This window comes from Leucoraja erinacea, chromosome 17, assembly GCF_028641065.1.
Source record: "Leucoraja erinacea ecotype New England chromosome 17, Leri_hhj_1, whole genome shotgun sequence".
In the NCBI taxonomy this organism is placed as follows: domain Eukaryota; kingdom Metazoa; phylum Chordata; class Chondrichthyes; order Rajiformes; family Rajidae; genus Leucoraja; species Leucoraja erinaceus.
In genome coordinates this window covers 1,873,925-1,891,666 of record NC_073393.1, presented here as the reverse complement: position 1 = coordinate 1,891,666, position 17,742 = coordinate 1,873,925, and the positions used below count along the sequence as shown (strand labels likewise).

The window sequence follows — 17,742 nt, the reverse complement described above, 5'->3', positions numbered from 1 at the left end:
AAAACACTCTTGACACCTCCACACCCCCCTTCCACCTTTTCAATCCTTTTATCTTGCATCTTCTGTCTTGTAGGCCCTGGTCTACTACCTCTTAACATTTGTATTTTGTATTTATTTCAGGGATCCCATCATACTGGGCTTCCACCATCAGGGCCACCTCCACCTTGGCTTGTAAGTAACTAGTACAATTTCAAGTTCACACGTTTATGTTAGATAGACAATTTCTCAGTCTAATTTTAGAATTGTATTTTTCCCTGGACCATGAGAAAGGAGTATGCCATGCCATACTGATGCATGTCAATGAACCAGTTCAAAAATCTTTGTGATATATTTCTAATATGGGCATGCGTCCTGGGCTAGCTCCATTGCCAGAGTGAGGCCATAAACTGGAGGAACAGGACCAATGCGCTTGGGTAGTTTATAACATAACCCAACGTTATGAATTTGGGGTAAACAAGTCCACTCCCCCCCCCCCCCCCCCTCCTCCTTTTCATCACTCTCTTCCCTTTGCCCCACCTCAATCCATGCCTATTTCTCACTTTCCCCTTCCATCCTCTATCCCTTCCTTTGTATTTCACACCTCTTTTATCCTTATCTCACACTTTTTTGCTTTTCTTCTTTGGCTTTTGTCCAACCATCTCCCAATCAACCCTCCACCCCCTCACCTAACCACCTATCACTTGCCAGGCTTTGTCCCACCCCCACTTCTCTTCCACCTTTCTCCCCGTTACTACAATCAGGCTGAAGAAGGGTCCTGACCCGTAACGTTACCTATCCACTATCTACAGAGAGGCTGCTTGACCCGCTGACATACTCTAGCACTTTGAGAGTTTGCTAAACCAGCACCTGCTGTGCCTCATGTCTGCATTATGATATTGGGCTGTGTATAGTTTAAGTAGATGGAAATTACTGACTTCTATTTCAATTTTATTCCTTGATTTAGTGCTTACTAATTTATTATTGCGATTGGTAACCAAAACAACTAAATGTTTCATTCAGGAATCATAAAAATGAAGAAAGCGATACGTATATCCAGTCTGGTATTGGTACTGGGCATCAACCTCACCAACTGAGGTTTGGAGTATAGAAGTAGAGGGATCGTGCAAGAAATGAATAAAATATTGGTGAAGTTACACCTGGAGCACTGTGAACAGTTCTAGTCCCTGCTCGATGGGAACGATTTGATAACACTAAAGAAGGGTGCAGAAAAAGTATGTTGTCAAAGTGGAGAAATATAGTTGAGATTTTTTAAACAAGTAAGATTGAAAACTGATTTAATTGATGAGGGGGGTGGTGCATATAATTAAGGTAATTATAAGATTGAGTGAGCCTGGACATTTTGAATTGATGTGTGAAAACAGGACCCTCATCATTTATTATAAACGGATCAGATTTCCTCTAGGCAGTGTGATAGGTTGAATAATTCTCTGGGGGTGTGGGAGTTGAGGTCTTTAAAAGGGGGTGGTGCCATACAAGCTTTTCCCTTTGAGAATAGGTAATTAGTAGAATTAAGGAGTTTACAGAGGGGGAACGTCTTTTGAGAGGGGAAAATAAATCACGTTGGTATCAAAAAGTAATGGGGCATTTTGAATTTGATGTGTGAAAGGGTACTAGAGACCCTCCTCATTTATTATAAGGTGCCTGGCCACTTGAGATGGAACATATGAGAGTGTAACTACCACCGAGTAATTATTTGAAACAGGTCACAAAGGATCAAATTTATCATAAAATTCTGATTCTCTGATGCTCTTCATAAAGATTGTAACAACCACATTTAAAAAATCAAAAGTTTGTTAATGATACAAATCTAGATGGCACCATGGGCAGTGAAACATATGTGGAAAGTACTGGGGGTATAGATCGGGCAAGGACACAACAGATGGAATATTATATGGAAAAATATTAATCATGCACTCTGGGGAAAACTGCAGAGTATTTTTAAGAAGTGAAAGATCAAAAGGTGTTGAGAGTGACCACGAGTCCTTGTATACTAATCACTGAATATTAAGATGCAGGTACATAAGACGAACAATACAAATGCAGGAAGATTTGAGTTCAGTTGTGTTAGTTTTGTAGGGATCTGGTGAATTCACATGTGGATTAGTGTGTATGGATATTCACCCGTATAAGGAAGGATACACTTGTAATAAAGCAAATGCACCAGATTGATTCTTGGGCTGACATGAGGGGAGATTCAGCACAATGAAAGATGCTCGCATTCAAACATACAAAATTCATTGGGTCATAGATACATAGAAAATAGGTGCAGGAGTAGGCCATTCGGCCCTTTGAGCCAGCACCACCATTCAATATGATCATGGCTGATCATCCAAACTCAGTACCCTGTTCCTACTTTCTCCCCATATGCCTTGATTTTGTTAGCCCTAAGAGCTACATCCAGTGAATTGGCCTCCACAGCATTCTGTGGCAGATAATTCCACAGATTCACAAATCTCTGGCTGAAAAAGTTTTACCTCATCTCAGTCCTAAATGGCCTACCCCTTATTCTTAAACAATGATCCCTGGTTCTGGACTCCCCCGACATGGGGAACATTGTTCCTGCATCTAGCCTGTCCAATCCCTTAATAATTTTATATTTTTCTATTAGATCCCCTCTCATCCTAAATTCCAGTGAATATAAGTCCAGTCAATCCATTCTTTCACCATATGTCAGTCCCACCATCCCGGGAATTAACTTGGTGAACCTACGCTGCACTCCCTCAATAGCAAGAATGTCCTTCCTCAAATTAGGAGACCAAAACTGCAAACAATATGTTGGCCTTCATAGCGGTCTTCGCTATGAAGGCCAACATGCCATTTGCTTTCTTCACTGCCTGCTGTACCTGCATGATTACCTTCAGTGACTGATGTACAAGGTTGCCTAGGTCTCTTTGCACCTCCCCTTTTCCAAATCTGACACCATTCAAATAATAATATGCCCTTGTTCTTACTACCAAAGTGGATAACCTCACATTTATCCACATTATACTGTATCTGCCATGCATCTGCCCACTCGCCCAACTCATTCAAGTCACCCTGCAGCCTCATAGCATCCTCCTCACAGCTCACACTGCCACCCAGCTCTGTGTCATCCACAAATTTGGAGATGTTACTTTTAATTCCTTCATCTAAATCGATAATAGGTCAGGGCTTGATGCTTTTCTTGGTTGCAATGTGTAGATCCAGTGGTCACAGTGTCAGTCTTAGGTATTTAGGAAGGAACTGCAGATGCTGGAAAATCGAAGGTGGATAAAAGTGCTGGAGAAACTCAGTGGGTGCAGCAGCATCTATGGAACGAAGGAAATAGGTAACGTTTCGGGCCATTTCGGCCCGAAACGTTGCCTATTTCCTTTGCTCCATAGATGCTGCTGCACCCGCTGAGTTTCTCCAGCACTTTTGTCTACCGTCAGTCTTAGGTAAGTTGTTCAAGGCAGAGATGAGAAATTCATGTATTGTACAGGATGTTGATTTTTTGTACTTCTCAATGCAAGACGGCTTCAAAGTCTAAATTTGAATATATTCCAGATAGTTATCAATAGATTTTCAGATATTAAGAGAATTTGTAGATAGTTGGTTAGTGCAGGAAAGTGGCACTGGGGTAAAATATCATCCATGGTCTATTGAATAGTAGAGCAGGCATGAGGGGCAGAGTGACCTTTGGCTGCTTCAATTGCTAACATTTTAATCTTTCTGTTTATACCTTTTCAGTATGTGCAAATATATAAAATACCAAGGCACAAAATAGTAGCCAGTGAAAGCTACTGTTCTGTCAAACCCTGCACCAGCAGAATTGAAGTATCAAATGTAAATATTTTATGCCATTTTGCAACACCCTTCGTCCTCTGTTCCTTCCCAGGGACATTTATGAAGGAGATTACATCATTGAATTACTCTCTGCATGTGCTTTCGCAACAGTATGAAATACTGTACAGCCTATAATGAAATGCAATACCATCTCTTGCAGATTGATATGACGTACCTGTCACCCCTTATGTTGGCCTATGAAGACAGATTACGAGAAAAGGACGCTACATTGCAAGTACATGAGGTATGCAGCTGATGAATACAAGATATTTAATAATTATCAATAATATAATTATATTAATATTTAACCTAATAATATATCGGCATTAGAAGGCATAGCTTTAAGGTGAGGGGCCAAAGTTGAAAAGTTTTTTTTTACACAGATGGTGGTGAATGTCTGGAACGCACTGCCTGGGGCGGTGGAGGAGGCAGATACGATAGTGGCATTTAAGAGTCTTTTGGATAGACACATGGATGTAGAGGAATATGGATTATGTGAGGTAGATAAGAGTTAGTCTTGGACATCATGTTCGGCACAGACAGTGGATCAAAGGGCCTGTTCATGTTCTGTAGAGTCATACGGCATGGAAACAGGCCCAAACCCGCAAAACCGTATTTTAAAAGGCCCCCACTTGCCAGATGTTCCCTCAACTGCAAACACTCGCCCAAACAACCTCTGCAAGTTCCTGCCTAATGTCTCCCAAATTGCCCTTGCTCCAGTTCAGCACCTTAACTTATGGAGCAGTCCTATATTTCTCTTGTATTACATAGACCTGCGCCAGATACTGGCAGAACGACATCTGAGATTGCAACGGACTCGAAGAGGAAAGATTACATAGAATTACAGTAACCTGTCCCAAAGTTCCTCACTGATGTTTCCCTTAGAGGAGGTCAAGTATTGAGACCTCTCTAATATGGCCCTCCATATATTAATCAGGGAAGCTTTCTTAGACACACTTAACAAATTGCACCCAACTAAAACCACACAATATTAGGGAAGTTAAAATCTCCCACCAATACTACATCTGTTTTTCTGATTCACACTGACCTTTGCGGGGGTTTGTAATGCAGTCCTGTCAAAGTGATTTTCCTCTTGTTGTTTTGAAGTTCTACCCATACAGCTTTACTGGACATTGCCCCAGGAATAGCCTCTAGCCTGACTGGATGACCCCCCAAGAATATCCTTTCTAAATAAGAACATTAAATCTCCAAAACCCCAAGTAGTGCTGTTTTAACAAGCAATCTTCCATGATTGAGTTTCTACTTATTTGACTTGAATTATTGCAGATATTTGTTTGAAGGAAAATGTTTAGTTGTCCTGATGTCCAGTTGTCCTGGAGTCTAGTGCGAGTGTGGATGACTTTTTGACCTTCGTGCGGATAGGGACTGCAGAGAGAGTGACGATGGTCGGTACAACTCTGGTCACATCACGGTGAAGGAACGTGTGTGTGGAACGGACATTGAACTGATGGCTGTGGGTCTCCGCTTATGCTGTGTGCACTAAGGATTCTCACACGCCTCTCTGTGGTTTAATCTTTATGTAGTTTTAGTATCTTGTTGCTTTTTTGGTTTGACTATAACCATATAACATATAACCATATAATAATTACAGCACGGAAACAGGCCATCTCGGCCCTACAAGTCGAACAAATTTTTTTCCCTTAGTCCCACCTGCCTGCACTCATACCATAACCCTCCATTCCCTTCTCATCCATATGCCTATCCAATTTATTTTTAAATGATACCAATGAACCTGCCTCCACCACTTCCACTGGGAGCTCATTCCACACCGCCACCACTCTCTGAGTAAAGAAGTTCCCCCTCATATTACCCCTAAACTTCTGTCCCTTAATTCTGAAGTCATGTCCTCTTGTTTGTATCTTCCCTATTCTCAAAGGGAAAAGCTTGTCCACATCAACTCTGTCTATCCCTCTCATCATTTTAAAGACCTCTATCAGGTCCCCCCTTAACCTTCTGCGCTCCAGAGAATAAAGACCTAACTTATTCAACCCATCTCTGTAACTTAGTTGTAACTATGGTAAATCAAATTCTACTGTACACGACCGTTGAATGTCAGTTAATCATGATTTGGCCTTAATTATTAACAGAAGGAGATGAAGAATTTCAGAGCCCGAGTGGAAGAGGTGGTGAAGGAGAATAAACGTCTTCATCAACAACGTGAAAGGAGTGGCATTGTGAGCAACATGGACTGGTAGGAAAATACAAAACTACACAACACCATTTTTGAATGTCAGTCCATGTAACCTGCCTTATTTAAAGCTAGACCAATTTCCCACTGTTTTGCAGATTAACAGATAGAAGCTTCCGCCCAGAGTTCTAACAACTCCAGGGTCATAGAGTCAAATGGCATGTAAGCAGGCCCTTTGGCCCAACTTGCCCATTCCAAACAAAATTCCCTATCTATTTACTATTGTTTGTCTATATCCCTCTAATCCGTTCCTATCCATGATCCTGGATCTGCAGAATAATGCATGTACTAGTGAGGGTAAGAATTGGCAGACTCATTTGCCTGTCCTATATTCCAATTCCTACCTTTACTAACACGTGGAATCGATAGTAACCTGCAGATCACTACCCATGAGCTTTTATTTTTATTTTTTGCCTAATTTTCTTTGATCACTGGAAGTCCTTATTTCTTTTCCTACCTATGTCATTTGTGCCAATGTGAAAACAAATTCTGACTGGCAACTCTTCTCCAACCCCCCCTTGAGAGAATATTCTGAAGCCTCACCAAGTCATAGCGCAAGGGTGGCAGTACAGCATCCTGGAGGCTCATTTGTTGCCACTGAATATGCTGTATGTCCCCCTATCTAATGACTCTGCCCTACCCCACTGTGCATCAGAGGCACACTTCATGTCACAGATCTGACTGCTGCTATCGGCCGAATCGTCACCCCCCCCCCTCACCTCCCCCCGTATCCAAAAGGGTATAAATGTTTTGAAGGGGGATTCCTGCACTCTCTGCCTACATCTTTTCCCAGTGGTCACCCATTACTTTCAGCCTCACCTTCAATCATAACCTCGAGTTCTGTTGGTGCCATTTGCATGTTCTCCCACAGACTGTGTGGCCTCTTCCTGGCACTCTGGTTTCCTCCCACATCCCCAAATCATGCACGTTGGCAATTAACTGATCACCGTAAATTGCCCCTAACATGTAGAGGAACGTTAGAATCTTGGGACACAATGATGAGAATGTGCAAGAATAAAGTAGGGTAAAGTGGTATCAGTGTAAAAATGCTTGATGGTTAGCATGGATTTGGGGGCCGAAAGGTCTATCTCTGCGCTGTACCTCTGTCTGATTCTATAACTTTAAAATGGTACTGAAAAGGAGTTTATAAACTTATTTTTCACAAATTATAGGGAGAGGCTGGATAGGCTGAGACTTGTTTATTTTGACCTTAGGAGGCTGAGGAGTGAACTTTTTGAAGGATATAAAAACATGAGGTGGAGGATTCTAAACTGAGAGGGCATTGGCTTGAAGTGAGAGGAGAGATTTAAGAGGGACCCATCGCGTTCCATTCCCCCAACGCAATATTCCACCACTCACCCATCGCCCCTACCTGTGCAGGCGTGGCTCTTTTCCCCTCACCCCCAGCACTCTCTCCTCCTCTTCATCCTCCCTCTTCTTTCCTCTCCACTTCCCCTCCCCAATCCCTCCCTCTCCTCTCCCTTTCCTTTCCCCAACCCTCAGTCATTCCCTCCCTCTCTCCCTCCATAACTCATCTCCCCTCCCTACCACCCTCCGCCCATCTCATCTCCCCTCCCTACCCCCCTCCTATCTCTCTATCCCCCACCTCCCCCACTCCTCACCCTCTATTCCCCACTCCCCCCTCCTCTCCCCCTATTCTCCCTCCTCCCCCTCACCTCCCCCACTTTCCCGCCTCTCCCTCTCTACCCCCTCCTCTCCCTCAACCAGTGAGATATTTAAAAGTAAGAGTACCTGGCTGCACTTTCGGGAATTGGAATGGGAAAGCTGATTGATTCAGGGATTGGATGCGTATAGAAGCTGGGATGTAATGTTAAAATTGTACAAGGCATTGGTGAGACCAAATCTGGAGTATGGTGTACAATTTTGGTCGCCCAATTATAGGAAGGATGTCAACAAAATAGAGAGAGTACAGAGGAGATTTACTAGAATGTTGCCTGGGTTTCAACAACTAAGTTACAGAGATAGGTTGAATAAGTTAGGTCTTTATTCTCTGGAGCGCCTGATAGAGGTCTTTAAAATGATGAGAGGGATAGACAGAGTTGATGTGGACAAGCTTTTCCCTTTGAGAATAGGGAAGATTCAAACAAGAGGACATGACTTCAGAATTAAGGGACAGAAGTTTAGGGGTAACATGAGGGGGAACTTCTTTACGCAGAGAGTGGTGGCGGTGTGGAATGAGCTCCCAGTGGAAGTGGTGGAGGCAGGTTCATTGGTATCATTTAAAAATAAATTGGATAGGCATATGAAGGGAATAGAGGGTTATGGTATGAGTGCAGGCAGGTGGGACTAAGGGGGAAAAAAAAATTTGTTCGGCATGGACTTGTAGGGCCGAGATGGTCTGTTTCCGTGCTGTGATTGTTATATGGTTATATGGATGGTACTGGGAAAGAAGCTGTTCTTAAGTATGAAAGTCTGAGCTTTTAAGCTGTATCATCTCCTAGAAGTTAGAAGAAATAAAAGAGAATGGTTGGGTGGCAGGCATCCTTGACAAACTTCCGGCCTTTCTAATGCAACACACTGTGATAATTAGCTGCAAAACCAGCAGGATGCTCCTCAGCTTTTTCCCGCAGGCTATAAGACTGATAAACGGACTTTGCCCCCTGCCAAAGTATCGCGCACCAATCACCAACCTGGACACACTGCAGCAGAGCCACTGTCGTGCCGCTGCCGATCGGAACGCCTGTTGATGTTTAGTAGAGAGTAGAGTGTTTAATTTGTTCATGATATATGTATTTTTATTTCTATTTATTTTTTTACTGCACACTGAATGGACACCGGTTAGGCAACGTTTTTTTGTTTCCTCTGGGTATGTGAGTACTCAGGAAAATGACAATAAAGATATACTTATACTTATAATGGACTGGATGGATGTAAGTGATGAGCCTATGATGGAGTGGATAATTAGAAATGCTGGAGAAACTCAGCGGGTGAGGCAGCACCTATGGAGCAAATGAATAGATGATGTTTCGGGTCGAGACCTCTTCCTTTCTTCTTCCCTGGTCACGCCAAACACATGCAGTCGCATGCAAGTGGGACAGGCCCTTGGATGCAGCATGGTTGATGTGAGATTTATTTTCTTCTAGGCATCAATTGCAGGATCAGGCAAAGTTGGTTTTGGAGGAAAATCAAATCTTAATGGAACAGCTGGAGGTTCAGCAAGCCAAAGCAAAAGACAGCCACAACAGGCATGTGCAGGAAGGTTTGTGACTTTGTAAATTTTTCTTGTTTTAAAGCCTGACTGAATTATGCACTGAGATTTATGTAAGTCTTTCCCTCACGATAAGGTGACAACTTCATGTTCCCTTCTTGCTTTGTGATTGATAATTGTCATAGACAAAATTTTTACATATCAAATTTGTTAAGTCTGAAGCAAAAGTCTTCAATGCGAACTGAAAAAATAAAACAAAAAGTAATTTATTAGGAAAGCATTCCTTTAAAAATGTAATACAGAGGAAAGATGATCCAACTGTGACACAAAAGAGAAATTAAATGTAGTGTTTTACTAAAGGGAGAAGCTTACAGTTTTACTAAAATCAAGAATAAACTTCACAATTGTAAGTCGAAGAAAGCCAAACATGCAAGGTGCTAGGTTGTGGAACTGAAATGAGAGTAACAGTCCTTGACAGTCAGATACCACATGACTGAATGTGGCATTTCAGTGTGCTGGTAAAACTGAAGTGTATGAACATTCTGGAGAAATCAATTCATGTGCTGCGCAAAGAAAGATGGTCGATGGGGAAATTCATCATTGTCAATCCCATTAAGGAGATGGTTATATTTTTCTTGCAGAAGATGGTCATTGCCTGGCCCTTTTGTGACTGAAACATTGTTTTCCACTGATTAGCCCTTGCCTCCATGTTGTCCAAGGTTTTCTGCATGCAAACATCCCCTCCTGTATTTGCCGAGACCTTGTGAACAGAGTTGAACATTGTACAACCATTGACAGATGCCTCCATGTCTGAGGGGTTGCAACACCTACAATCCTCTGTGCAGGGCATCCATTGAGGACAGTTAAAGGAAGGAAAACTGGAAACCACACTTTTTTTAGGTTTGCAAATTTTAGTTGGGCTTCAACTATTTATAATTCATGTCTGATTTAACGTGATTGTCAAATTGTATTATAGTTTGATACAAAAGGGAAGAAAACAGAAGATGCAAAGGGATACCGGTAAATTAGGCAAAAATACAGCAGTTGAAGCATTAAGTGGAGAAAATTGTGGATGATGTTCCTCATTTAATGTCCTGGGAACAACCACTTTCAGCTGGTTCATCAATGATTTTCCCTCACATCATAAGGTTAGAAGTTGGGAAGTGCATTATGATTACACATTCTTCCATTTCATTTGTAACTGTCTATGGCAAGTCAAGTTTCACTTCACCATTTGGTGTATGTGATAATAAATGTCCTTTGCATCATTTGTAACTCCCCGACATGGGAGGTATTCATACCTGCATACGACAAGATTTTGACAACATTCAGGTACAGGCTGATAAGTGGCAAGCAATATTTATGTCACAAAATGACCATAGACAACTGCAGAGAGTCTTAACTTTCTACTCTTCAGCACTAACGAGAAATTCAACTGGATTGCCATAGTGTGCTTAGAAGAGCAAACCAAATGTTTGGTATCTTGCACCATGACAAGGCTCAAGCCATATGTATGATGGAATATACTCCACTTGTCTGAATAAGTGCAAATCCAATATTACTCCAGAAAGCCATCCAGGCTAAGGCAACCCACCCTAAACCTTCAATTCCTTCACCACCATCACACAATTTGTTGCCATACTCACCGAGGCAATTTGGCATCTTCCATGCATGTCTCTGCTCTCTCCAAGAAGGATGAGAGCAGTAGGTGGGTGGGAATGTTGCCTTCAGCTTCCCCTCCAAGTTGCACACTATTTTAATTTGGAAATATATCCTCATTCCTTCATTATTGCTGGGTCTAAATCCTGAAATGCCACACCCTCGACAAACATGGCGGTGCCTTCAGTAGAAGGATTGCAATGTTTAATGGAGTTGGCTCGCCACCAGTATCTCAAAGGGGTGGAGGTAAATTGGTTATTCCTCTAGCTTATGGAAGGCCCGTTCAGAAGTCTGATAACAGAGGGGTGAAAACTGTTCCTGAATGTGATGGTGCGTGCTTTCAAGCTGCTGTACCTTATGTCTTACGGGTTCAGGGAGAAGGTGGAATGACTGAGGAGGAACAAGCCTTTGATTATGTGGATGGCTTCTCTGAAGTTTCTCAACATGGAGCTTCTCACTAAGCATGGATAACATTTCAAAAAATCGTTTTAATCTTTTTTTCTTTTGATGGCAGTGTCAAAATTGACTAAACAATTAATACTGCTGGAAGCAGAGAAGCAAAGTCAACAAAAAGAGTTGCGGGAGGCTCATCATCAGCTAAATGACATTTCCTCAAAGTTTGATCAACTGAAAGCAAGTCTTCATTACAAAATAGGGGTGGATGAGCACACCACAGTATTGAATGACCTCAAAAGGTATACACTTTTTCCTAAATTAGTTCAAATGGATTTTCACATGGAAACTAGAATCCTAGTATTTACAAAAGGAATTGTAGAGATGTTTGAAGTACCTATTCTTTAATTTCAGTGGAAATGGAAATTGTACATTTCCTGCAGCAATTAAAATAATATCCAATCAGATGAAAAACAACATCTCTAACAGAACTGCTGTATTCCATAGAAGTGTCCAGCTAAACTATCTGCTGTAGTCCACAATAGTGGGTGGGCGTTCTCACATATTGTCAGAAATGTGCTATCAGTTGTGTACAAAAGTGATTAAACAAATGTATTGCAGAAAGGCGTTGCCTGGATTGAAGAGCGTTAGCTATAATGAGAGTTCAATAAACTTGGATTGTTTTTGCTAGAACATTGGAGTCTGACATGTGACATTATACAAGTGTATCAAATTATGAGAGACATAGATGGGATAGATAACCATATCTATTTTCACTAAGTTGGAAATGTCAAATATTAGATGTCTTGCGTTAAGGTGAGGTTCAGAAAAGGAGATTTATACGGCAAGTTTGATAATGTTGAGTGGTTCATGCGTGGAATCTACAGTCAGGGAAGTGGTGGAAACACATACAATAGCAATTTTTCAAAGGCAGTTGGACAGGCAGCTGAACAGCCATGCGCAGAGAAATTGTATAAGTTTAAATTGGCATTGTGTCCACACAGACATCATGGTCCAAAGGGCATGTTCTTGTGTTGTACTATTTTTAAGGATAGTAATTAGTGAAAGTAACAGGATGTGTTGGAGTGAATAGTGAAGCACATTGGATAGATTGGACAGAGAATGCAGCAAAACAAACAGTTGGAGATTTGAGTTTGGTAAAATAAATATTTAAGCATGTGTCGTACAAAATTGGTGAGGTGAAGGCAAAAAGTGCTATGGTATACAAGTATTTTACAAATGTTAATGTTGCTTATCAATAAAGCCAAGATGTTTAGGCACTAAAAAACACTGAAATAGGCAGGCAAAAAAGGCATACTTAAATTACAAAAAAGGCACGAAAAAGGCATTTATTGGCAAAGAAAAACATAAAAGGCATTTATTTCCACCACCAAAAATATGGTTTAAAATGATAATATAAAGGAACACTACATTAAATGACCAAAGTTGCCTGGTTGCACATAATTACTAACATTTTTTTTAAATTTTCTGGTGTTAAACTATGCCATCTATCAGACAGAATATGCTTCAGTTGTGAAAGATTTCTTTCTACCTCTGCTGAGGTCACTGGTGCATACCCGAAACAAGCTACAGTCTCTATATTCATGTCGATATCTTGTGCATTACAACTACCTTTGAGAACTGTAGTTATGTTTTATATTTCTTCAAGATCTTTGTTATCTAAAATCACTCTCTCACATTTTCCTTGTATGTCTTTACCTATATCGCCAGGAACTTTACGAATATCATCAGTTACTTTGTTGAAAACCTGCGAGTTATTCACTAATGTTTCACCATGTTTCTCAAGGGAAGTGATAGCTTGTGGGAAGTTTTCAAAATTGGAATCAATAAACACAAGATCGCGGTGGAGGGACATTTTCTGCATGATTTCACTGACGATCCAGACTGCAGCAGATTCTTCTTCTTCAAAACAGTTGACGATTTATTTTATCTTTTCAAAATTTGCAGCATAGTAGAGTACAGCAGAGAGCCATCTACCCCACCTAGTCAAAACAGGCTGAGGAGGTAGCGGAATCTCAGGTGCCATTTCCTTGAACAACTGCACACGTGACGGTGCTTCGAAGATTTTCTTGACATTGGAAACTAGGCGATCGACATTTGGAAACAAGCTATGTATGTGCTTGGCAATTCTATGAAGTCCTTGAGCTAAGCATGTCAAATGCAACATTTTGGGGAATAAAACTTTGTCACAAACAGAAGAACATTCTTGTGTTTTATACCTTCTGGTCAAAGTACAGCAAGTGCAGATGTAAACAACTGAGCAATAGTTGAGCTGTTTGACTTCTCCAATACTTCCGATGTCAACAAATACTCAGTTGATGGTTGACCTGCCTCCAGTGTACCGATGACCACATTGGCAACATATCTCCCCACAGCACCGGTTGTCTTGTCTATTGAGATCCATATTTTGTTGTATGCAACTTCATCTTTAATTTTCTGCTCAACAATGTTGAAGTTGCTGTCAACATAATTTTTCCATAATGATAACTCGCTTGGTATATGTTCCTCTGTGTATTTCTCTAAATGACTTCTGAGAGATTTGTTTTCCAATTTCCACAGTGAATTTCCAGCATCAATGAATGCCTTACACAGATCACTCAAACTCAGATTTGCGACTGGAGCCAGCAGTAAATGTAGTGAGGAGACAAGCTTGGGTAATTCACTTGGGTAATCTACACCCCAGTGGTATCAACATTGACTTCTCTAATTTTAGATAGCCCTTGTCTTCTCCCTCCTCCCCCTCCCTCTTCCCAGCTCACCTTCTTGTCCTACTGTCTACGCCTCTTCCTTTCTTTTCTCCGCCCCCCCCCCCCCCCCCCCCCCCCCCACATCAGTCTGAAGAAGGGTCTCGACCCGAAACATCGCCTATTCATTCTCTCCATAGATGCTGCATCATCCGCTGAGTTTCTCCAGCATTTTTGTCTATCTTTGATTTTACCAGCATCTGCAGTTCTTTCTTAAATAAATCTTGGAGAAAACTGAACCAGCGGGCAGTCGCTCGAACGAATGAACTACCGACGGTGGAGTCCCGGGTATCGCCCTGGTGGTGGAAGTTTTCTTGTAAGTTATGCTATGCTAATACGTTAATAATATCATTAATATTAACGTGTTAACATATAAAACGTCATTCTGGTCGGTCCAACGAGAAAATAGCATGATCTTTTAGCAAAACGGCAAAAAAATGCTGATTTAGGCACTCGATCATGAAAAAGGCATTATCCTGGTGAAATCATCAAAAAAGGCATGGAAAGGTACTTATGGCATTTATGGCCAAATCCTGGCTCTACTCATCAAATGCTTACAGATCATCTCTGTTGCTGGACAAGGAAAATCTGCAGCTCATGCATGGAGGCACTTGTTAACAAAGGAGAAAACCATAGCACATAGATTGCTAGATTTTGGTGGGAAGCTTTTTTTTAAAGTTCTGTGTTTAAAAGCATATTTTTGCTGTTGACTGTGTGTAAGCCAATATCCCAGTATCCGAACAATTGTCAAGAGCTTTTGTGTTCTTTCTATGTAGAAAACAGCAGCTTGAACAAGAGAAGCAGCAGGTGGAAATGGAGGAATTGATGGGAAGAATTACAAGTCTACAAGCTGAGAAAAAGGGCCTGCTCGTTGAGAGGACAGAATTTGTTGCTGACAATAAAACTTTAGAAGCAGAACTACATGTAGCACAGAAGTCAAACAGGTATAATGGATAAATATGTTTCTACTGAACTATACATTTATTCCAGTAATATAACTCATTTACTGTTTAAACATTTCAATTTTATTCTGCACATCAAGACATTTTGCAGGGAAATTGTTTTCATATAATTGTCATTTGCTTTTTATTTTTCCCCTTCATTTCCACATTGTGAAATATGGGAAAGAGAAGACGACCATTTGACCCATTGAGTCTACACCAGTTCTTTGAGAAATCTCACATCACCACAGTGTTTATCATCACACTACCCTAAAGAGGCTGCCTCCATCTGAGTGACAGCTCATCTATGTAGACAGCAGCTTGATAGAACAGAGAACATTCAACAATACAGCACAGAAACAGACCTTTTGGCCCAAAATGTCCAGGTTGAGGCCGAGTTAAACTAATTCCTGTGCGTACATATCAATGTGCCTATCTAAAAGCCTCTAAAATATCTCTTTCCTCGTGTAGACTTGGTAAATCGCCATTTTTCACTTCATATTGTAAACCATCACTGTTGTCCATGGTCCTGCTCACTTGACGAGCACCCGTTATATTTTATAAATTAAGTTACTTTTCGGGACATTGTCAGGGTTTGTCAGATAATGTCAGAATGCAAGATTTCTGTGCAAAATATGAATGGGAGCAAGCTATTTTAACCCCTCATCCATTTGTCATTCAGTGTGATTTTTCTGATCTATAACCTAATATAAACCCATCTTTGGAGAGACGGAATGGGCGATGTTTCAGATCGAGACCCTTCTTCAGACTGATGTCAGGGGAGGGGGCGGGACAAAGATAGAATGTAGGTGCAGACAGTAATGCTAGTGGGAGCTATCTTCAGAGTGTCCTTGCTTTCTCACTCCGTCCCCTTCCCAGTTCTCCCACTAGTCTCCTCGATTGTCATTCTTCTCCCTCAGGTAGATCACCATGTAATTATCAAGGCTTCAACACTCTCAGGTAGCACCATCACTGTTTCCCAGCTGGTGCCTTATCATAGCTATTTCTCTCTTTCTTTCTAGCTCTGCCCCTTTTCCATATCTTCTGTTGTCTCAGATCTGAGGAAAGATCATCATGTCAAACTATTAACTCTCTTTCTTCCATGATTCTATTTGATCTGAGAATTTCCAGTATTTTCTGTTTTTAGTTTACACATTGTCTTTATTTATAACTAATTATTTACTTGTTCCTTATACCCATTATTAATTCTTACGTCATTTGTCTGTGGAATTCTCTGCCACAGAAGGTAGTTGAGGCCAGTTCATTGGCTATATTTAAGAGGGAGTTAGATGTGGCCCTTGTGGCTAAAGGGATCAGGGGGTATGGAGAGAAGGCAGGTACAGGATACTGAGTTGGATGATCAGCCATGATCATATTGAATGGCGGTGCAGGCTTGAAGGGCCGAATGGCCTACTCCTGCACCTATTTTCTATGTTTCTATGTCTATGTTTGTCCTAGATGATAATAAACAGGTGTAATTGTCTAATTAAACTATTCACTGTTTATTCTGTTTTCCAAATATAAATATCGGTAGTATTTGTCTAGCATATGAAATGGTTAAAGCAAAATTACCATTAAGCAATATAATCGATTAATTTAGTATGACTATTCCAATTACCAATATTGTTCTCAGGCTAGCACAAAAGAAGATTGGTCTTCTAAAACGGCAGATGGAAGAAGCTATGGAGAAAGAGGTGGCTGCTCATCAATATCTGGCAAATCTGATCAGTCTTGCTGAAAAAGCAGCTCTTGAACGTGATCAGCTTGTACATGTGGTAAGCAATTTTTAATATCTTCTGCCTGGAGAAGAATATCTTATCAAAAATGTTGATGAGGAGAAAATAGCATAATCATAATACCTTCTCCTTTTGAGATTATGAATGAGGTGCTGTTGGGGCTCTTGAAGACCATTAAGGTGGAAAAATCATGAGGTGCCATGGCTGAGATTTATGTCATCATTAAACACGGGTGGGGTGCTGGAAGACTGGTGGGTGACAAATGTTGTGCTTCTATTTAAGAAGGGCTGCAAAGAAACTCCTGGGAACTATAGGTCAGTCAGTCTAACATCGTAGAACGCAAGCAGGTGGGACTAGTGCAGATGGGGCATGTTGGAGAGTAGCCAATGTTGTTCCTTTAGTTAACAAGGGAAGCGGAGAAAATCCAGGGAATAACAGGCCAGCGAGCCTCGTGTCAGTAGAGGGGACGCTATTGGAGAGGACACAAAGTGCTGGAGCAACTCTGGGTCAGGCAGCATCTCTGGAGAGTATGGATCGGTGACATTTCAGATTGGGATCCTTCTTCGGACATTGTAGGTTGGGGGGGGGGGGAAGGTGGAAAGCTGGAAAAGGGAAGAGGCAAGACCAATCATGGCAGGTAATAGGTCAACGTAGGCAAAGATGGATTTAGATAGGCAGATGGATGGAACGAGCTGGAGACGGGTTTTAAGAGTTGTGCATTGTACAGCCAGAAAGAAAGTAGTGGGAGGGGGGAGGTATGGCGAGGCGCTTCTTTGTTAAACATCCCTGTTCCCCCCTCCCTCCCTTGTGTCCCACCTGGATTCCCACCTATTCCTCTCCCCGCACAGCTACTTTCTTTCCTCGGGCTTTACAATGTGCAATCCTGCCGCTTTTACTTTTCACCTTGCTACCTATTGCTTCTACCCTTATTTTGCACCCCTCTGTCTCCCTGGTCATGCTCCAGCTCTGCTCATTCACAGCTAACAATGGACGATTGTGGGCTCCACTTTTCCTTGATCATAGTTGCTGGCTTTAATTTGTCTTTTTGCATAACCTTGTTCATTCA

The 17,742-nt window shown here is 41.4% G+C and overlaps 1 protein-coding gene across 2 annotated transcripts in view; it reads left to right on the top strand.

Annotated features, from left to right (window-relative positions):
• cep89 (centrosomal protein 89) overlaps nt 1-17,742 on the top strand; it is a 54,454-nt gene that overhangs the window by 21,297 nt on the left and 15,415 nt on the right. For both annotated transcript variants that reach the window (XM_055648356.1, XM_055648355.1), the window contains 7 exons: nt 121-171; nt 3,965-4,048; nt 5,913-6,016; nt 9,118-9,233; nt 11,356-11,536; nt 14,776-14,943; nt 16,574-16,715. In XM_055648356.1, the coding sequence (XP_055504331.1) occupies nt 121-171; nt 3,965-4,048; nt 5,913-6,016; nt 9,118-9,233; nt 11,356-11,536; nt 14,776-14,943; nt 16,574-16,715 (846 nt within the window). The remainder of the gene's footprint in view (nt 1-120; nt 172-3,964; nt 4,049-5,912; nt 6,017-9,117; nt 9,234-11,355; nt 11,537-14,775; nt 14,944-16,573; nt 16,716-17,742) is intronic.